Source organism: Xiphophorus maculatus, chromosome 21, assembly GCF_002775205.1.
Source record: "Xiphophorus maculatus strain JP 163 A chromosome 21, X_maculatus-5.0-male, whole genome shotgun sequence".
In the NCBI taxonomy this organism is placed as follows: Eukaryota; Metazoa; Chordata; class Actinopteri; order Cyprinodontiformes; family Poeciliidae; genus Xiphophorus; species Xiphophorus maculatus.
Genome location: NC_036463.1, coordinates 9,520,860 through 9,543,246, shown reverse-complemented (window position 1 = coordinate 9,543,246; position 22,387 = coordinate 9,520,860). Strand labels below are relative to the sequence as shown.

Genomic DNA, 22,387 nt, shown 5'->3' with positions numbered 1-22,387 from the left:
AAAGCATTTTGGTTAATGTGATGCTATAAATATTCAATCTATTTACCATTTGTAGTAGGCTGTGTGCACATAACTAACTGAGGCAATACTAACAAAATATGGTAATTATGAATGGAGAACATGTAAGGAAATAAGATCGATGAAACACTTAAAGTAGGACAATAAGGTTCAAACCAGTTTAGGTTTTAAAGATGGTCATTATTCACACTTGGATATATTTCCAGAGAAGATTTTGTCCTTCTTATAAGTGAGGGAAAAGTTTAGCTGCTTTTATTCAGCCACCTGACCACAACAAGTTGGGGAGGAGCAGCACTACATTACACTATGCTCCATAAGACATATTCCAGTCTCTCTAGCAGCTTACCGTAAGGATTGTAAAACCCTAGGAACAGTATAATGAGAACTTTTGGTGGTTTTGAAACCACAACTTTTAAAAATCTGGTATACCTTGATGTTGCATGGTTTTCTTTTTACCCTAGTCCTTTGTCTTTCTCAGTAACCACTCATCATGAACAGTGTATTTCACTTGATACATTCCCCCACATTGGGTGGAAAAAATGCAGCCTACTGGATACTTGCCAGATGACCCTGACAATAGTTGGCTTCTCATCCATGTCAAGGTTGCTTGCTAATGCTTCTGACCATGTGTTTCTCATTTGCGCAATGCCATCATTCAGTTATCAGTCCAAGAGAGTCAGTAAGTTAACAGGATGTCTGTAAGATAATGCTGCAGTTCTATGGAAGTTTAGTCAGATATTTCCCGACCTTTAACTCATCACAATCTTTTTCCACTAACGGCCACACGAGCTTTGAACAAAACCCACCAATTTATTGAGTCATTTTCCCCAAAATGTCATACCAGCTGGAGTGGAAGCGCTTAATGGTAGAACACTAAATCCATGCCTTTCTAGGACTGGACAGTTGAATAACTGGCATATAGTTAAACATTACCTCATGTTTAATCATCTGCAGCTCATTCTGGTTGCAAGAAGATTATATGTCTATTTTAGCATGGGGAAATTAGCAAAGTAAATTAGATACTCTTGTACAACATGCTTTTGTTAATATAAATATCCAAGCACTCAGCAGCAGTGAATGAGATCAGAATATTTAGAAAATAATAAAAAAAATAATAGGATGCCACTTGAAAAGGTTTTGCAGTGGTCAGAATTTGAACAACTTTTTTTTTTTTTTTACCAAACACTTAATTTTTTCTTCTTTTTTTATGAATATTCAATGCAATCCATGTCTCTTGCTTATATGGCACGATGTGTAGGGGAATAAACAGGGTTTACAATATTATGAGACGTATTGCTGAGAAACATTGTTACAAAAAGATAAAAAAATATTACCAAACATATTTCTTACTTTTCTAAAATCGACTTGCTTTTATTTACACAATGCTTCATGTATTAAAGTTAGACAAATCAACTCAGTGGTGAAATATATTGTTTTAAAAACAATATTGGTGGTGACTTCTTGTCACTAATGACCTCATTTCATTTTCTGTACACAAGTTTCATTTCAAAAATGTTTTGCTTTGGATTTCTTCCATGGAAAAGCAAAACTGGAATTTTCTTTTCTCCTTTTACAAGACTGACAGAGAGTCAAATGAAACATAATATTAACACAACACTTCAAACAAAAGAAAACAAAAAATTAATAAAATGTTAATTGAGGTGAAAAAAATAACATATGAGCTAGTCATGTATATTTGGCAATAATATTTGAAATGTTGTATTCCAGTGAATTTTATTACATATATCAAAATATATAGATTTGTCCATTACATTAACTACTGAACATTCTCTGATTTCTAAACCAATCGTTTCGTTGCCCCACTAATTTTGACCACTTTTACTGAATAGAAATCTAGAATAGAAAATAAGTAAAAATTATACACTGACTTCGTTCTTTCCACAGATGTACTTGAACTACCTAGGGAACTATGTCCCCAACGCATGGAATTATGAACATGGGTGCAGCCACTGTGATGATGATCTTCTGGATTTTTCTCAGTTACATGTAAGTGATTCACATTTAGTACTTTTCCATCTGTTTGTACTGCTTGTTCTTTCTAAAACTGCTGCCATGGAAATTGTTTTGACCTAATTTTTTGTGAAGTAAGGAAAAGATGAAACAGTTTCTTGTATTTCCAGTACGAGCCGTCTAGCTACGGGTAACCGTCTAGACAGACGGAGCAGAGCTCGGTTTGTCTTCTTTCAACAGATAAGTGAGGCTGTCAGTTCGGCCTTCTTTCCTGCAATAATAGCCTTATACTTTTTGGACATTTTTAAGGCGCACAAACATGATGTGATCTACTCAGGAGAAAAGGGAAGCATTGCATGGCTGTGGTGCAGGATATGGTTTCTGAGGTTTTGAGAAGTGCTCATTTAAAGGGGAGTCACTGTTGACCAGCCTGCCTTTTAGTGGGCTCCGCAATCCGGCTTTTTTCCACAATAGTGAGTTATAGCGGTCATGCTGAAAATTTGTCAGTCTAGGCTGGAGTTGGGCAAGACTGGCAGGCTTTTGGAAATGTCTCAGGCAGTGTGCTTCAGTCTGTGAAGAATGTTACCGTATTTGTCACTCTGGACATTGAGCTTGGAATCTATCATTGTTTTTTTGTTTTTGAAAGTTTTTCTTCACAGTTTAATGACATCAGGACTTTGCATTTCAAAAAGATCATTCACCATTCTCATTTCAACCACAAACGTCAATGTTGCTTTAGGGAGTTTCTGTGATGGTCCATTGCAAAATTGCATTTAATTTTAAGTGAATTTATACATGTCTTGCATTTGTATTCAGGACACTTTACTCTGATACCCCTGCAAAATTTCACTTCTACCAATTACCTTGGAGACTACAATTGTGTATTCTAGTCTCAGTGTAAATGCAGCTTTTCTGTAAAGGTCTCATGGGCTTGTTAGAATACAGTAGAAAAATATGTAGAACAATACAGGAAATGATCCAGGAGAAAGTTGTGGAAATCTCGAACCTTGGTTTAGATTTAAACAATGGAACTAAAGGCGTAAAATGAGAAAAATGTGTCTTTTCTCAGCGAATTCTGCACATGTTGACTATAAATTTCCTGCCACCACAAACCCACCAAGACATGGTCATCTTCCTTTAATGACAAGACTTGACACTTGGGTGAATGTTTACCTTCCAGTAGAACTGTGACTCTTAACATGCAAACAGACCTACAATGAAATTGTGTGGACCTAAACATAGTCATGAGTTAAGAACTCTTGACCAAAATTCAGAACAGACTGTGTAAAACTTGAAAACAGATGCTCACAGTAGCTTGCGATCACTGACACTGAGCTAATTTGCAAGGAAAATTGACAGATTTCAGTCTCTGGATGTGCAACGTTGCTGGACACATGCCAAAAAATTCTTGCAGCTCTAAAAACTAATTGGCAGAAGAGGGTTGAATGCAACTTTCAGATTTGAGGAAAAAAAAGGAAAAATGTATAACTTCCTATCCTCTTTACAAGTATGTACTGCTTTCCTTGTTTTGATTTGTTTTCTTTACATAAAATACCAGTAAAATAGACTGGAGTTTGCAGTTACCGTGTCACAAATGTGAGAATGTCCAATGGCTATAAATATTTTGCAAGGTGTTTTAAACTTTTAAAACTACATTAACACTAACTGAGGTACATAAAAAGCATCCAGCTGACCTTTCACAAAGAATACAGAAATATTTGCTGAAGTAAAATAGCCTGAGAAGACATATCATTCCGCTGTGTCTCTTTGTTTGTTTGGGACAGAGACGACCAGGATATTGGGTCATGTGGGAACACTGTGACCAGGCCTTTCTACTCGGGTGAACTCAGTCCACAGGCAGTCCTGTGTGGCTTTTATGAACTTTTAACTTTGAACCTTTGGACAATGGAAGTCTTAACCCACCAAAGACTAGTAGCGTGCCATCCAGACAAGTCCAATTTCTGTCTGATTCGTGTTAAACCTCATTGTAAATGTTCCAGTTTGTCAATGCGACCTTTTCTTCTTTATTGGTCCGTCCTGTCTACAGCCCCGGTGTAACAATTTAAGCTTGTGTTGGCTTGATGTTTGAGGTTCCTTTCCTGTGCCTGAAATACAGTCATTGCGGAACGTGCAAATTAGACGGTTCGGCTAAGAAGGCATTTATCCCTGTCCCAGACCTTTTGCTGTGAACTGGTCAAGACGATCACAAGTCCAGACTGGCCTGTGTGGGCTAAGCAGAGTATCATGGGAAAGTCTTTCCTCATCTCTGTGTCCTCCTTTATTCCCATCTATGTATAGCATGTCCACAGTGTCATTTTGTGAATCTTTTATGTGCCTTCAATCATCACTTGGGCTTGAGTGTAGGAGAAAAGCATGCAATGCAAAGAATAGCACTAAGTAATGTTGAAGACATCTGCAGAGCCATAATGTTTATATATCAATATGTTTGAAGCAAACTGTAAATATTCTTGATTTATTTGAAACAGTGTGGTATCACTGTGATTAGTTGTTTAAAACAGAAATGATTTATCTTTCCTTTTATCCAAACAGGAGTATCCAGACGTGCTGGTCGGAGTGTTCATTGAACAGCCAACTCCATTCCTCCCTGAATTCTTCCAGCGACTGCTCACTCTAGACTATCCAAAAGATAAACTGAAACTCTTTGTTCATAACAACGTGAGTGTGTGCAGCTGCTTTTTGGTTTTTTTTTTCTAGATCACTGTAGTTCAAATCCCATCCAATAATCTGTTAATATTGGCTCCTTGCCCAGGAGGTTTATCACGAGAAGCACATTCAGAGATTCTGGGAGGAGAATAGGGATGTGTTCAAGAGCTTCAAAGTTGTGGGACCAGAGGAAAATTTGAGCCAAGGAGAAGCCAGGAACATGGGAATGTATGTACGCTTGTTATAAATCAAATATCTTTCAGAATTTTGTGTTTGATAAACAAAGCAAGATTGAGTTAACCAGTTCATAACGTACTAGCTCTGAAAAACCTTTTGTATTTAAACTACTGATGCACCAATGTCACCTGCCAGCACAAGCTTTTTTTCAAGAACTGTAATTAAAAAGACATCATTTTTTGTACACAAAAAAGTCAGTTATGAAATTATCCAAACTGAAAAAGTAGAGAAAAAGGAAAAATGATTCTCAACCATTCGTAGGTTTAACTTTTTTGCTATCGTAGCCTGAATGAACACTTGAATGAATCCATAGAAATTGCATTTCCCATTTAAATAACAACTGCCGCACTGTGAGCACATAATGCTAACATACAGGGCTTTTTATGGCTGGAAAAATATATTTTTGAGTTTCTAGTCCTCCTGAATTTTGTTCACAAGTTGATTTATTGGTGCATCTCTAATTAAAACTTCTTCAATACGTTTAAATTACAGATGTTAACTGTATGTTCCTTAACAGTATTGCATCTCCAGTCTGAAAGACAAAATCAGTAGAATCCCACTATAAACAATTCATGCTCTCTGCATTTATCTGGCTAGATGACACTAAGTATGAAATATACAACCAATGTTTCTTTTTTACATATATAATTCATCATCTATATAAGGTTTAAAGATACTCAGGCTATGTGCTTAAAATTCTCTTATGAATTTAAACAAGACATTTTTGACAATGTTCCATGTTTATTTTTTCAGGGATCTTTGTCGCAAGGACGCTTCATGTGGCTACTACTTCAGCATAGATTCCGACGTCATGCTCACCAACCGGCAAACACTGAAGCTCCTTATTGAACAAAACAGGTACTCACGCGACAGCTGAAACAGGAGTCATAACAGAGTTCATCTGTTGTGCTTGCTGAAGTGTGGGATTCATTCCTGAAGTGGCAAACCCACAGGAACATTACAGCCAAGTCAATTAAAGTTTTAAAAAGGTTGCTTTGGGTTCCAGTTCTTTTGCCCCTCCTCATAGAAACAAATGGAGTCGGGTGCACCAGTCCTAAAATGCTGCTTGGAAATAAATACTTAAAAAAAAAAGAAACAAAAAAATATATATACATGCAAACCCTTTTTTCCCATTTGCAGCATATGCTTGTGAAGAAACCTTCCCATAAACTGGATGTCACTGTGGCTTTTGTTACTGACTGGAAGCATGCAAGGCAAGAGACTTTCTAGGATATTTAAAGGCACCCTGGGAATTTTCTACTGGCACTTGGGCTGTTGGGGGAAAAAAAAGAAGAAAAAACTAGAAAATGTGCTTTGCACGAGTCTGTCATGGAGCATACTCCTATCTAATTTAAATGAAAACAATTTTGGTATGTTTTTTTTTTTTTATTAAGCTGTAACGAAACAATATTCCACAATACATGTAGAATATTTTTATTAATAATAAGATTTGTTGAAGCACTTCCCCTCCAAAATGTGACAGAGTGAAACATTTTTAGAGCTACCAGAGACGAGGCATGGGAATCATTTTAATTCAATCAAGCATAATAAGTGGACCTGGTTTGCATTAAATGTTTATGGGATTTGTTACTGAATTGGCAGTTATTTCAAGTAAAAGTTAATTGCTCAGCTCCAGCACAAGGTTTTTGCAGGGCATCTGTACATGAGATGGTGGTCTAGTTTTAGCCACTGTTACAGAAGCACCCATTTCTTTCCCACTTTGCCTCCACAGAAAAGTAATTGGACCACTTGTCACTCGTCATGGCAAGCTCTGGTCAAATTTCTGGGGAGCCTTGAGTCTGGACGGCTACTATGCACGATCTGAGGATTATGTCGACATTGTACAAAGGAAACGCGTGTGAGTCAAGCATATACCACTTAACAACGTTTAATTTTTTTCAAGTTTTCAAACACAGCATGCAAGTTTTAATCTCTGAGTGTTGATGTAACTCTTATCAAATGCGTCTCAGTGTTTTGAAAACGTTCTTAGCCACTGTTAGCGATACATAGCAACATAAGTCCAGTAGCTCATTGGAATCAGTGCAAATACTTGAAAGCTCACCTTTAAAGTTACATTTGTAACATTTGTTAGGTATTACATATAGTGCTGTGATTGTGTTACATTTAACTCACCTTCCATTGCTACTCAAGACAACATAATATGTTCTGTGTTTTTCATGACAGCAAATTGCTTTGCTGTACTGCAGGACAACTGTTACAGAATCGTTCTCACTGTAACTCTCTTTGTAAAGGCGTAAGAACAAATCCCAAACAGTCACAAACAAAAAAAGAAAACAACTTTTGAATATCACATAACATATATCAACTTTGTTAACCACATAGTTACTACAAGTCAGTAGTTGCTAAATCCTAACTCATGCATGGAGTGAATAAACTCACCAAACTCTCATTGTTCCCTTAGGATAGTATGGAAGTAAAGTGAAAGATTTTATGTTTCTTTTTGCTTTAAGGGGTGTGTGGAACATTCCTTACATGGCGCACATATACCTCATCAAAGGAACTGTATTGAGGAATGAACTTAAAGAAAGGAATCATTTTGTTCTGGAGAAACTGGACCCAGATATGGCTTTGTGTAGAAACTCCAGAGAAATGGTAAGAAGATGGGAAAAAATGGTGTATAGGATTTTTAATATTACAATGAATATGTTTTGCTATTAACACGCTTCTGCCACACTGTTTCTATACTTGGCACATATTTTGGCACATCTGAAAATATTTTTAAGATATATGCATATGCTACAGTATTAGTTTTATAGAATGGCAATGTTGGAGTGTTTAATGTTATGCTGGAAGTAGTAAAAATACAAGGCAGCTAGGCAATAGTGTGACAGAAGTGTTAAGGTATTAAAAAGGGATTTTGTTTATATACCAAAAGGGTTAAATGGTGCAAGTAGAAAATGCAACACATTTAACTTTTAAAATAAGTCAGTGACTCAATGGAAACCAAAACCAGGGAAGTATGTAGGTGTTTTGAAATGTATTGTCACCAAGGCATGACCCAACTGTGTTCATGGTTTGTCTACAGAGCATTAAGATACTCTGCTCTACTTGCATCCCATCATCCTTTGGTTGTTTTTTCTACCATTAATGTCATGATCTCAGACAGTTGTAATGCTTGGCAGCTGACATGTACCTTGCGTCTTCCTTTTTTTCTGAACACCTTTAAACTGTTCACTTAGCTCCGCTCTGTGCCACCTACTTGTCACCTCTCATCACCGCTGATGAACCACTACCCTGCTATGCATGCATTCCTCCCATACTAATCCCAAAAAAACATCAGCTTCAGAGGGAATCTTGCTCTTTTGATCATGCAGGCGCGTTTTCACTCCTACTAAGTTCTACTATGTGTGACATGGACATATTTTAATTGTCACTTTGTCTCTTACTCTTGAGTAAAATTTATGCAGTCTTATTTACATGATGCTTCTCCTTTATTGTAGACCAGTCACAGGGAAAAAGACTCCCCTTCTCCGGAATCATTCCATATGCTCAGGTCCCCAAAGGTCAATATTTGCTTTGATTGTTCTGCTGTCTGATATTTTAATTTTCAATGGTATTGCACTCAGAAACTAATTGATTGTGATTCTTGTAATACGCAGTGCTAAGTTAAAATGTCAGGTTCCAATAACATTTAACATTAAGATCTAGAATTTTCTACAATATGATGACCCCTTGAACTTTTTCCACATTTTGTCATTTTACGATGGCAAACTTCAGTGTATTTTATTGGAATTTTATATGGTTAACCTACATACAAGTTGAACAAATTAGTGACATGTAAGGAGAAGAATACATCATTTTTATTTCATGTTTTTACCTGAAAAGTGTGGCATGTACTGTATATGCATTCACTTCTCAGTAGCTCTAAATAAAAACCAGTGCAATCAGTTCACAATTAATTCCTGTCAACCTGAAAAAAAGAAGTCTCTGTGGTGCGAGCAGCAATATGCTGTGAGGATGATTTTTTGTTTTTTTAACACAGACAGGGAAGCTGGTGAGACTTGCAGGGAGGATGGAAGGAGGTAAATGCAGTGCAATTAGGAAAATCTGTCTAGAGCTGTAAGAGGCAAAGGTTCATCTTCCAGTATGATGGCATCGATACAAATAAATTATTTTCATTCAATTTCTCTACTATGCTCAAAGAAAAACAGATAGGACATTCTCTGTGTTTGTGTATGAAACATGAGTAAATGTAAAAAAAAACAAAAAATAATAAGAAAAAGTTCAAGGGTTTGAAGGCTTTTGCAATGTCTGTCACAGTGTAAGAAACAAACAAAAAAAGATTTCTTACAGTTTTTTGGAAAATAATGTGAACCTTTTGTTTGTGAAAAGTTTAAATTTGTAAGTAGCTAGGTTTAGATAGACTTTAAAGGGCTCAAGAGTCATTTTGCAAGTCCTCTACTCTGATGCTTTACCCTTATTTACCCTTACAAGCCAATCACGCGTTAGCAGCACCTCCCCCACTGAACACACCGACTGATCTCAGACTAGGCTCCAAAACAACACATCCTTTTACTTCACTTCTTATGCATTTGGCCTGAATCACATTTTCACAGACACAAACCGAGACATTTGCAATTTGGAAACTCAACACCACAAGACTGCAAAACAGACCCATAATCTGTGATTTCTGACATGAACAAAGCCTAGTCTGATTGTCCCACACAGCACCCTCCCTATGCAACACTGAAATTAGAGCGTCCTCTCTAGATCTGCTTCATCCCAAGATGTCCTTCTGGTCTTGCCTCCCACCAAACACCTTAATGACTCTGTCTTGTCCTTACAAGAGCAACTCAGAGAAGACTGACCAATAAATAATCTCAGATTATTTATATGCCACCTGTCTACTTGAACATAGAGTTAAGCATGATTTCAGTGTGTTTTTAGACACACTTAAATCAATTTTTATTCTCTCTGTATGCCAGTGAAAACCACTAAGGGATTTACCGAGCTTTAAATCTGCATGTTTTATGGTTATGTAGATGCACATCTGTTGTAAATTGTGAGACATCAAGAGATTTTTCAGCTTTAGCATTTGTATAGAATTTAAGAGCACTTATTTCCCTATTTGCTGCAGGGAGTATTCATGTACATAACCAACCGTCATGAGTTTGGGAGGCTCATTTCCACAGCTAATTACAACGTATCTCGTTACAACAACGACTTGTGGCAGATATTTGAAAACCCTGCGGTAAGTCATTATAGTCTTTCATTATTTTTACACGCATGTGAAATCTATTTTTCCCAAAATAAACAGCAGCCACCTGTAAAACTTATTAGCGGTAATGGAAGAATTAGAAATATGAGACAATAGAAAGCTGTAATGCAAAAAAGGTTCCTGACTGGTAGGGAGAGCGATTAGTCCTGTGAGGTATGCAAGTCGGCAAACAGTGTAAAAAAATGTCTGCTTATCTAAAAATCTCTCTACATGCAGGACTGGAAGGAGAAGTACATCCACCCAAACTACACACACATTTTCACTGAGAACCACTTGGAGGAGGTTTGTGTTTACATGTGTGGCTTCACATGTACAGACTGAGAGTGCGAAAAAGACAGTGACATAATGTCGCATGGAAATCCCAACATCTGGTTTTAGCATGTCTGGGTATTGTATTACAGCAGCTACAACCCCGGGTGAAGATGTGAGTCAAGTCTGTTCTCTGTAGTCACTCTATGCATGTGTTCATGTGTGTTGCAGCCTTGTCCAGATGTGTTCTGGTTCCCGGTGCTCTCAGAGAAGGCGTGTGATGAAATAGTTGAGGAGATGGAGCACTATGGTTTATGGTCTGGAGGCAAACATGAGGTCAGTACTGTTGGTGGAGACTTCCTGAGCATAAAAGTGAAAGATATTGCAATACAAGCGCATGCCTGTGGCCACTGTATTCTGTGATATCTTTTGCTTTTTATAAGCATTTTGTGTGTCTAAAAATAATATTCTGCTTCTAAGCAAATTTAGTTTTTTATGTAGAACTTTTGATTTAATGGCTACATCTACAGTAATGGCTACATCTACAGTCATGGTAAGAGAAAAGTACGCCCTGTTCTAAGGTTTCACTGTATAAATGATGTGGCATAATTTGGTTTCTATAATTATTTCAGTGTACAAAACCACTCACCACAAATTCCTCACTGCCAATAGCTATTGAACAATGATGGAATTTTTTCAAAAGAGCGTAATACACTACAGAAACCCAAGATACTTACAAAATGTGTCAATTCCTACAATCTTCTTTTTGCAATGAGTATATATAATATAAAAAGTCATATCGGAGAAGTAGTAACTGAATACAGCTAGTTCCTTGTTTTTAAATGTATTTAGTTTCATAAATAAATGAAAAATCCAAAAGCATGAATAGCTAGTTTGAAGTAGCTAGTTTGGGGCTAAGATATTTACATGCTCTCAAAATACATCACAATCTTAGCTGAATGACAGCATGGGCTTTAATAAGAGTCAATCAGCCTAAAAAGGTTATAACTTCAATCACTGGGTGTGACATAAAATCTCCTGAAAATAAGTTACAATTAAACCTAATAAAGTTCAATAGATACCCTGCAAGGATACAAATCCAATTTCTTTCCCAGGGCTACAAGATTGTGTTATTGCATCCCTGGTTTGGGAGTTCTTACAATGCTGCCTTCCTATTTTACTTTATAACAGAAAAGCTCATAGACACAGAACTAGCAGACAATAGTTTCCATGTCTAAAATGAGAAGCTGCACTAAAGAAAGAAATAATGATCAGCATTTATTTTTATGGGGTTTGGCCTGTTTTATGTTGCTATTGGTAATACGGTGGGTCTCTGAGTTTGCTGGGACAGACTGAATTCATACAGACACTTTGAATAGCTCTGTTTTGGAAGTGACTCTCCTGCATGGGTCATTAAGCTTCCTGCTGACAGACAACAGCCCTGTCTGTGGTTTTATTGGCACACAGACACACCAACATCATCATCACGGTGAACACTGTGGTCACACACTTTGAGATTGGTGGGTCATTTGTTCCATTGTTAATCACACTACTTTCTTTTCTCGTCCTTTTTTCAGGACAAGAGGATCGCTGGAGGCTACGAGACAGTTCCGACAGATGACATTCACATGAAACAAATTGGGTTTGATAAGGAGTGGCTGCACTTTCTCCGAGAGTTCATATCGCCCGTCACATTGAAAGTTTTCTCCGGCTATTACACAAAAGTTAGTTTGACATGACTCAAAACCCTCTTCTTTCTTCTAAAAGCTAAAACTTGTCTTATCAACCCCCCCGGGGGGAGTAATAATATCATGAATATTATGTCAAATTGACTTTCAGATTCTAATGTAATACCCTCATCAAAACATACCTGGTGTGTTGCTTTGATTCCTTCATTCATGTTTGAGGAAACCTTGAATCTCTCATAAACTACTTCCACAAAGCTCCTCCCTGGAGCTACAGTCTCCAGCTGACCTTCTGCTTCACAGAGCACCCCTCCGCAACACTTTCCACACACAGCTCCACCCTTCTGGCTGTGTTGTTTTGCTGCCAGAAACACATTTCTTTTAAACAAAGGACACAGTCCAGGAATTGTTTTGCACATGTAACTTTATAAAAACTTTTACCCTGATGTTGTTGACAGGCCTCTATTTGTGTGTCATTCAGATTTTCCAAATGCATTAATTTCTTAGTATAAACCTCTGACTAGCAAGTAACACAATGTAATTCTGTTCTATCACGGCAGGGATACGCATTGATGAACTTTGTAGTTAAATACACCCCCCACAGACAAGCCTTCCTGAAGCCCCATCACGACTCCTCCACCTTCACCATCAACATCGCTCTCAACAATAAGAATACAGATTTTCAGGTAAGATGCATTTTGAAAATAAGTCACAGACTGGCATTTTAGTTCCTTTAGACTGGAGCAGTTTATTCTAATATTGCTATTAGGATGGCTATTTTTCTTTCTTTGGCTACTGGTCTGGTGTTCAAATCCTTTCAAGGTTACGTGTTTGCAACTGTTTACTGTTTTTCTAGCTGATGTTTTTGTGTTGTAAATTTTTCCAATCAGACGAATGGAATTTATTTTGCGAGACAGAAGTAAAACTCTTTTTTTGGAGCAAAGCATCTATTGACATTCATATGTTGGATATGGTGGGACAACACTTGCTTGGAATAAGAGTTTAAAATGAAAATGCCTGTGGTCTAGCAAGGATGTATTAAAGAGACTTGGTGAAAGTTCTTGTATGATGTACTTTGGGCTCCAAAATGTATCTTAAATACACAATTATGTTTTTCATCTGCTCTGTTTACACCCAAATTAGGGTGGAGGCTGCCGTTTCCATCGGTACAACTGCTCCATAGAATCACCAAGAAAAGGCTGGAGCTTCATGCACCCAGGACGCCTGACTCATCTCCACGAAGGTCTACCCACAACCAATGGCACTCGCTACATCGCTGTGTCCTTTGTTGATCCTTGAACTGTCCTTGAATGCCCTACTATAAATTATTTTTTCTTTATTTTTGCTTTAGTATAATAATAATTATTATTATTTTTTGGTTAGTTTTTGTTTTTGGTCATTTCACGATACAATTCTCTTTTTTAAAGGAAACGCTTTGAAGAAAAATTTTTTTTTCAAAGAATCTCTGTCAAACAGAGTGAAAATGGTAAAGAAAAGTGACTGAAATAAATGGCATAGAGTAGATTGGAAATAAAGCTAAATCAAACAACATTTATGTGTACTGTAGGTTGCCATAATGTTTATAATACTGATTTTACCATCCTGGTAGCCGTCATACACACTGGTATCTTCACAAACAAGCAGCTGAAGCATGTGCACATTTAACTAGAGTAATTGTGTTTCAGGTATAAAACGTTTGAAGCTTTCTACTACTGGTGCTACTCGACTTCTTTATCTGCTGGATAGCATGTTAATTTGTTTTTCTGTACTGAAGCAGCTTATTCAAGACTTCTGTTGAAGAAACTTTGAAAAGGGCTATCTTAGTTTTCTCAGTATTTTCACTAACAAGCAAGTCAGCAGATTTCAGTTCACCTGTTAGAATTTTCACATTTTACTGCTCTCTGCTTTTTTTTCTTTATTGGAAATGTCAAACATTTGCTTTTCTGTAAATAAAAAATGCCTTTTCTCCAGAGAGATGTGAGTGACTGGATTTTGAAACTCAGAAAGCCAACATGTTTAAGTTATTGTCAAGATTGAATAAAATCTGTTTAAGAATGGTTGCTACTGTATTATTTTGATGATTATGCGCCTGTTCCGGTTTCTCAAACCAGGTCAGCCCTTCCCGTAAATCCTGCCGACATCTGCAGAACAATGTTTGGATTACATCACCTGCCTGGTATTGCCGTGAGATGCCCATTCTACTTGGGCATCTCATGATATTGATTTCATTAATAACTAATATCGATTTGACATGCATCTACCTGACTTGGAATTGATATAATTCAGTTTAATTTACTTTTTTATTAAATGTGAAGTGACATAAGAGGACAAGTGTAAATTAGTGAACAGAATTGTACTAAATGTACTTGACACTTCTATCTCTATGCCTTAAACTCATTTAAGATATATTTTTTAATCTGGTCTCAGAAGTTGCTACAATGTTCTTTCTGAGGACCTTAGACAGCTCTTTTGATCTTACCATGATATTCACTCTCACTTCAACAATAAGAAGCACACTAAACTAAATATCTGAGTTTCACCATTGATTTATGTTCAGACCTTTGACCTGCAGAAAGGTCAAAGTTCCTTTCTGCAGGTCAGACCTACATGGTGTTATCCCTGTTTCAGGTTGTTTTCAAGTTTGGACATGTCACATGTAGAATCAATCAGACCTGGTTGCTCTGAAGGGAGCTGCACATGTGTGTTTTGGGGTGTGGTGTGATGATATACATAGGTAAGAATGTAGTTCAGTGTATCTTGGAGGGAGTGTGTAAACATGTACATGTAACCTAAAGAAAACTTTGCAGGTCAGAGATGTAAAGACTGAAAAAGTGCAGATGGGGAATCTATAGCGGGTGGATCAGGGTAAGGTGTCATGCTTTAAAATAGTGATGTTCAGTCAGTTTGAATAAATTCAAACCAGTGCTACACTGATATGAAACATCTAAGGTCTCAGATCTCTATCAATTCTCATTATATTTTAACATCCACAACCTCTAGAGAGTTGTCCCCACCTCTAGGGGCCATGTTTTCACCCTACGCTACTGGCTGCCTGACCAAAGGCACGTTTCTGCTCCTTGTAAAGCCGAGATGAAGGCTGAATGTCTGAGTAGCTGCTATGAGCCAGCTATGATGAGGGGGGCATGCGGGGGAGGTTTGGGTCAGACTAGGGAGGGAGACTTATTGCTGCTGAAAGAGCCCTTTGTGTCCATCATTTCCCCTGAACTGGCTCGACTTCATACCCTCTGAAAGGTGACATTGATTGTAACCAGGAATGTAGCAAAACCTGCACTCTGACCGAGATAGAAAAATGCCACATAGATGGTTTTATCAAATAGAGGAAGGGATAAAGAAAGCTTGATTTATTTTAGTCCAAAGCAAGGAAATTTAAAGAAGATATTGTATTTGAATCTTAACTTGTTGATATTTCATGCTTAAAGTAAAGTAACAGAATAACATGCATTAAAGTAAATAGAAATATGTCAATAACTATACTGTTTTTGGGGGAGTGCAGTGATTTAGGTATTACCACAGCTTGCCCTGAATGGATTTTTAAGAAATGTGACTATAATCACAACTGAAATTCCTTAATCCCACCCACTGTGTGATCACAGTTGACTCAAAACTGGGGAATGTGGCAATAGCAGCTACCTATTTATCATTTCTGTCTCCTGACCATGTAACAAATAAATACCTAAAACATTTAGTAAAAATCTGATATATTTGTCAAGATTTTTGCTTATTTTTAACAAATTCTTAATGATCACTTGGGGTGCTTCAGTTACACTTTTAAGGTATGACCTTTAAAAACAAAAACACGAAGCTAAGTATTGCATCAGCTCTGATACAGGAAGAAATTGCCTGTGGCACATACTGTCCTAATCATCCTACTGTGCATTGTTCTGCAAACGTATTTTGTTGAAATGTTACATTGAAGAAGTTAAGTTACCTCTTATGATGCTTGGTTTTAATTTATTTTATTTTTTAAGCAGTAATCTGAGTTCAGATTTAAGTCTCTAAGTCCACAGCTGCAAATAAAATACTACCACAGTTTCTGAATAAGATTTAAGTCTGCATGTTTCAAGGGGTATTCAAACACATTTATATACCCTTTCTTCTAAATTATTACATTGTTGCTCAGCTGTAGTTTAGATGTCCTGCTGGATAATACAACCTCTGCCCCAGTTTTAATTGTGTTGCAACTTTTAATAGATCTATTAGGTTTTTTTTCCAGCAATGCCCAGTATTTAGCTCCATCCATTTTCATGCTGCGGGGAAAATTATCCCACCATGGTGCATTGTGCTTTCAAGATAATATCCAATTAATAAAGGCCATACTTCAGACTTTTAATTGTAATCCAAATATTTTCTTTCCACTCTCCAACCACGCACCACTTTGTGTTTTTCACAATAAAATGTGGCTCTGGTTGTTTATAGCTGGAGCACTGGGAGAAGGCAGTAGGTCCTCAATATATATATATATTTTTTAACATTTCATATTTCTCATACATAGGCTTCTGTTGCCTTTGATTACTCATAAAAGACACTCGAAATTCCTTTTTGGATCAAAAACAGCATACTGACACAACTTAGTGAGAGTTTGAATAAATATGTTAAAAATATATATTTTTAATAAAAGTTATATACAGCAACTTTAACCACAAGGCAAAATTGTGAAGAAAACTGAACTTTGCACTAAAAAAATACTTAGAATAATTAGAATTCACTATTGACATAGGACATTTGTTAGTAAACTAAACCAACTATTTGCTAACTAAACATAGGTGATTTCCAAACTTCTGCTTGGCTTCATGCTGAAAAATTCTGAAAATGTTTAAACTTCCAGAAACTTATCTTTAATATCTAGCCCAAATAAGCTTTTCTGTGAGGAATTATGAGGAATGCAGCCAGAGCTTTTAAACCCAGGCACATCACTTGAAGAGGCCCAACTATTTGTGCACTTGCACATTGTATATACACGATACCACATGGCTAGCTCACTGTAAATTTCTCTAATTATGTTTGAGGAAGAGGGCGGAGGTTGGGGATATCTTGGTTCAGGCACAGTGCAATTTAGAGTTAGTGGAAAAATACTAGAAAGAGGCAAAACGTGACGACAGATTTAGCGCAGCTGTGTATTTTTTGGCCTCATGTGCATCTCCATGAGATTTTTGAAATCATTAATCTTCATTTCACACAAATGTTAAAAATTGGAACGAGAAAACATCCATAGAAAAACTGTAAAGTAAAAACATATTTTTTTATACACTTAACTCATGCTTTGTACTGTCAAATTACTGGCAGTGGGAGACCTCTTTAACATATGCTCTTTTCATCCTCACTTTATTATTATCTTGCTATGTTGCTTTGTGTCTTTTTAAATTGTTTTGTGTTGTTTAAGCTACATCTGGGGACATGCATTGCAAATTAGATAAGGCCATAAATGTTATAGTGTTCTGTTTTTGTTCATAATGAGCATGTCTCCCCATGCAAATGAACAATAAAGAAAGAATGTATGATGTGTTCTGCTGGACCAACACCTGTTCATTAAGTGTGTCTCAGCTTTAAATGAAACACATTATTTGGACAAAGTTTGCATCCTTTGTTGTGAACCGAAACTTAATATAAATACGGTTTTATTGCAATTTTATTATTGTTGCCTTGGCCGGTGATTTACTAAACTTCCCCATCCTGTTCTGTTTAGAATGAACACATCTATTGTATTGACAATAATTGCAGAAATATTCTGAAAAATATATATTTTTTTAATTTTATGTGCCACAACCATTTATGTTTCTTATTGGGATTTTATGCAACAGACCAACACAAAGCAATGTATAATTGTAAAATGGTAGAAAAAGGCTATAAAGGCACATCTTAAGATGCACAATGCCTAACAAGCCCCCTTTACTCTAAAAAAACCCCATATGCCTAAATAAAATCCCTTTCAATCTTAAAACAGCATACAAGACCTTCCAAAACATGGCTGGCCACCTATCCTCAAAGGCCTGGCAAAGAGAGCATTTAGTATAGTATCAACCAGGAGGGTTATGGTAACTCAGTATCAGCTGCAAACACCCAAGGCTCAGGGGGAAGAATCTGATAAACATTAATCATGCTTCACAAATATTCGCTGAATAGAAAAATGTCAAGAGGAAAGCAACTACTGCAAGAAAACTATAAGAAGCAAACATGTTTCTTAAACTTTGTAGAAGACAAAATTCTTAGTTCGATGCATACTTATTGTCTCGCTGCAAGCGAAAGTTCTTTGCCAGACATAGCAAGCAGTTGGATTAAATTCCATCAACTTGAAAATCAAAGCAATATTTGGCTGCAGTGAATGTAGCTATAGTATTAATACACTATGTAGACGTGGTCTCAAGAGACGGGGTCCATTGGACTCTGCAAGATTTTTATCCTGTGTGAGGTCTCACTCATCCTGAGTTTGTGTGCGTATGTGTGTGGTTTGGGGAACTAAGTCCCCACCGCCCCCTTTTCTCTCCCTCCCTACTTCCCCGCTGTCCGACACCCCACACTCCTCCTGACCGTCACTCTAAGATTGTGGGAAGATTTTAAAATGTCAATAGAATGTACCATTTCAACCCTATGTATAAAATCACAAATAATATACCTGTATGGATGGACTCCCTTCTGGCAGCCTAATATCTATGATTATATGCAACACAATGATGGGCTGGCAGGGACAAGAAATGGGAACTTTGATCCGGGCGATTTAACAAAACAAGGGGAATTATTACGAGCCTGTCATCACACCTATCATCCAGGTGAGTAATCAAATATGCTCAGATTTTACACTACCAATTATAGCAGATTGTATGCCTTGAGACCATCAGCACACTCCCTTTCTAACCAGCCAGACTGTTTACCATCGTCATAGCAAACTGTTTGTACATACCATTTATCCAAATTACACATCTACACTCTGTAAAAACAATCAGCAGCCCCACACTCCCAAACATAAATTGATTTATGGAGAAGACAAAAGTGGAACAGAAGATGGGTGGAGGATGGGGAGTTGTCAAAAGCCACAGGAGCTCCATTTATAGCCAGCTAAAAAAATCAAAGCAGAACTTTTATGAGCTATTCTGGAGACTTCTGAATGATCTTTCAGAGTGTTTAGTCTGACTTTTGCGCCTTCAATCATTTCTTTGTAGGTTGAATTTCAGATGAAAAAAATAGCAGTGTAGGGTAATTTGGTGTCAGGGTGTGTCAGCATGGGTACACAGAGACTACGTGTCTTAGGTCAATAAAAGTGCATGAAAAAAAGAGGCCTGTGTTCAGGTCCCTCTGTTTACAATCCATCAATCCTAAAGTAGATATAATCTTTTCTAAAGATTATTGAAAGAAAGCTCCAAGATATTACCAAAGACGAGCTGAAATACCAGTGGAAATGTGAAGAACTTCTTTGCAACCATATTAAGATTTTAATAGATGTAATTCCATATTTTTTTCTCATTGATTGAGAAGATAATAAACATCAGTGCACCATTTTCTTAATAAAATGTAAATACTTTTTTTTTTCTTTTAAACTGATGCACATTGCATGTTTTACATTTATATGCCAATCTTATTTCCTTTCAGAAACAAACTTCTTGGTAAAATGAAAAACATTTTCTGTTAGGATCCTGAGATGTTTTGAGGTTTATTTATTATTTTTTGTTCTTTCGTCTCTTTCTTTGTTCAATCTTGTTTCTGTTTTATTGGTTATTCTAGTTTATTTCTTGTCTATTATATTTCTTCGATTGAGTTAATTCCTTAGTATTAGATTTAGTTTCCAGGCCCCGTGTGCTCTCTCTCGCCCCCTGTGCCATGTTGTCTCTCTCTCCTCACACCTGCAACCTGTTAGCTCATCAGCTCAGCTTTGTTCCAGCAATATTCATTTCACACAAATGTTAACAACTGGAACGAGAAAACATCTATCGAAATGGATGTTTTCCATTTTGATGGTATTTAAACCCTTCTCTTGCTCATACTCCTTGCTTGTTCCTCCTGTTAATTCCCATTGATCCTGGATACTTCCCCTGATTTTCCTGAATGTGTTTTGTTCTGGACTCTTGGTTTTTGTTTGGCTCCAAGTCCCTGTGCTCCCATGGTTTTTTTTGTCTTTATTTCTCCATTAAATTGTTTAACATGATACATACTCCCAGCTCCTGTCTGCATTTTGATCCATTCTTAAACTCTCACATCATAACATTTTCAATTTAAATTTGCCAGGTTTATGAATAATTTTGGGCATAGCGTTGTTTGCCATCTTTGTTTAGTTTGATAATTTCAGTTTTTTTCAGTCAGTCTTTTGTTTTTAAACCTCTGTAATCAACGAATGATGTTTAAAAACAATTGATACTTGGGAGAAAGCTGAAATTCCTGAATTTAATATTTATTTAAAACTTCAAGGTTTTAATTTTCTCTAAGATTTGACTTGAAATATATCACTGCATGCTAATTTATCCAACTTTGATTTTTGCCTTAAGGTTATTGAAATTGTTATATTTTAAGTTCAGTCCACATGTGGATTGCAAATTATGATTTTTACATTTTGAAAGGAACAAACTTGTTGTTGACACAAGAAGCTAAAACAATGATCTGATGTACAGACCTACAAATCTGGTCATTCTGACCGCATATTTAGACATAGACAACAAAACGAAGCAAGAATAATTTGGGGAAACTTTGGAATATTTGAAAGACTGTATTTAGACACTGAAATCAAAACACTGTTGATGTTTGATAAAGACAGGCAGTGGAGCAGCATATGTTTCAGAAAGGTCTGCTTGCTTCAGTGTTTGTTTTTGAGTAAACACATTTGGTTCTGCTTACATGAAGTCAATTTCCTTGCTACTTACACCAGAGATGGTTTGTGATTCTTGGCATGACACAAGAGACAGCCACCCAGACTCATCATTTTCATACTGGATCGCAGTGTAATAAAGCTCTGTCAACCATATCCATCTTTCACAACCAATATTCCAATACTTGGTTGAGGAGATAATTGCTTAGGTCATAAATGTGACCTACAGTAGCTGTCAACTACAGCTTAGGCCCTATCAATTTAAAGCCAGTCCAGGTTATCATTTTTGGTCTGAAATACTATTTAAAAATCTGCACATAACTGAGGCCCACAAGAATATATTTTCTAGGTCTTTGTACCTGCTGCCACTTGTTGGTTCTAAGTAAAATGTATTTAATTTTATGCTGATAATAGCTATATAGCCAGTCTTCCTTGACTGCCTGGTTTAAATAAGCAGATGGACGGCACTGAATTTTCTGAATGCTGTTAAGGTCCCACATCAAAAGCAGGACCCGCTATATCAGTATTTTGTCCCTAAATTTATGAGAGCCATTATTACAAATACTAGTTTTCCCCTAAATGTAATTCCCTATGAGTTATTGCAAATAACTGCCCTTTATATGTTGGGATCTAAAATGTAAGAACTTGAGCGATTATCCTGGCAAAGTTTGGTTCTTGAAAACTTTCTGACCACTGTGGCCCTATTTTCTCAAAATGAACTGATCAAAGTGCAGTTTTCATGAATGTGGTAAAACATTTTCAGTTTTCTTTTTTCTTTACAGACCACACGCTGAACACATGGGTCATGTTGGACACGGGAGGCACGTTGCACATTTTGGAGACGTTGGACACATGGGACTAGTTGACTGGACACGTTGGACATGGGGGACATGTTGAATACATGGGGGAAACATAGAGACATGTAAGCATAAATTTGTTATATCCCCTTTTACATATAAAGTACATTTTATTATTTAAGACATTACATTAGTTACATTACTATAGTTATGTAATTGCGCAATTAATATAAGCTTGTATTTTAATTATAAGTAACTTGAAACTTATCTTTGAGTCATTTGACATTTGACTGCCATGCTGTGGCCACCATGGAAGTCACCCAGTCTGACGTTCATGAGGTTGGCTCCCTGAACTCACAGACACTTAGCCATGCTGTGTCACAGTATGCCAAGTTGTCAGACTTTCTGGGAGCTGACATCAGAATGTGTTTTCACTCTACCTATGTTAGCGAACCTGAACGTGACGTCACGTACAGGTTCGACACTGATGGCCTGGTGGAGCTAAAACGTGGTATGGCACTTTTAGCTCTGCTGCATTGTCAGGTCAACATTCTTCAGGATTGTTACAACTTCCTGAAAAAGCATGTGGACCTGACACAGTGTACCCCACAGGCCTTGAGTGCCCTAAGACACAGTTGTGGGTACACAATTGGACATGTGGATGGTGGTTACCAACTGAGACTAATATTCACGCCTGTCTCCTTGACCGACCCAGACA

At 37.0% G+C, this 22,387-nt stretch overlaps 1 protein-coding gene across 2 annotated transcripts in view; it reads left to right on the top strand.

Moving 5' to 3' along the window:
- plod2 (procollagen-lysine,2-oxoglutarate 5-dioxygenase 2) overlaps nt 1–14,120 on the top strand; it is a 32,126-nt gene extending 18,006 nt beyond the window's left edge. The window contains exons 8-20 of one of the 2 annotated variants that reach the window (XM_005797808.2): nt 1,924–2,025; nt 4,540–4,665; nt 4,760–4,881; nt 5,644–5,748; nt 6,623–6,748; nt 7,362–7,503; nt 8,352–8,414; nt 9,989–10,102; nt 10,346–10,411; nt 10,610–10,714; nt 11,956–12,102; nt 12,624–12,749; nt 13,207–14,120. In XM_005797808.2, the coding sequence (XP_005797865.1) occupies nt 1,924–2,025; nt 4,540–4,665; nt 4,760–4,881; nt 5,644–5,748; nt 6,623–6,748; nt 7,362–7,503; nt 8,352–8,414; nt 9,989–10,102; nt 10,346–10,411; nt 10,610–10,714; nt 11,956–12,102; nt 12,624–12,749; nt 13,207–13,362 (1,500 nt within the window). In that variant the 3' untranslated portion in view covers nt 13,363–14,120. The remainder of the gene's footprint in view (nt 1–1,923; nt 2,026–4,539; nt 4,666–4,759; nt 4,882–5,643; nt 5,749–6,622; nt 6,749–7,361; nt 7,504–8,351; nt 8,415–9,988; nt 10,103–10,345; nt 10,412–10,609; nt 10,715–11,955; nt 12,103–12,623; nt 12,750–13,206) is intronic. The other variant, XM_023326694.1, reaches the window with a different exon arrangement.
- The last annotated feature ends 8,267 nt before the right edge of the window (nt 14,121–22,387 follow it).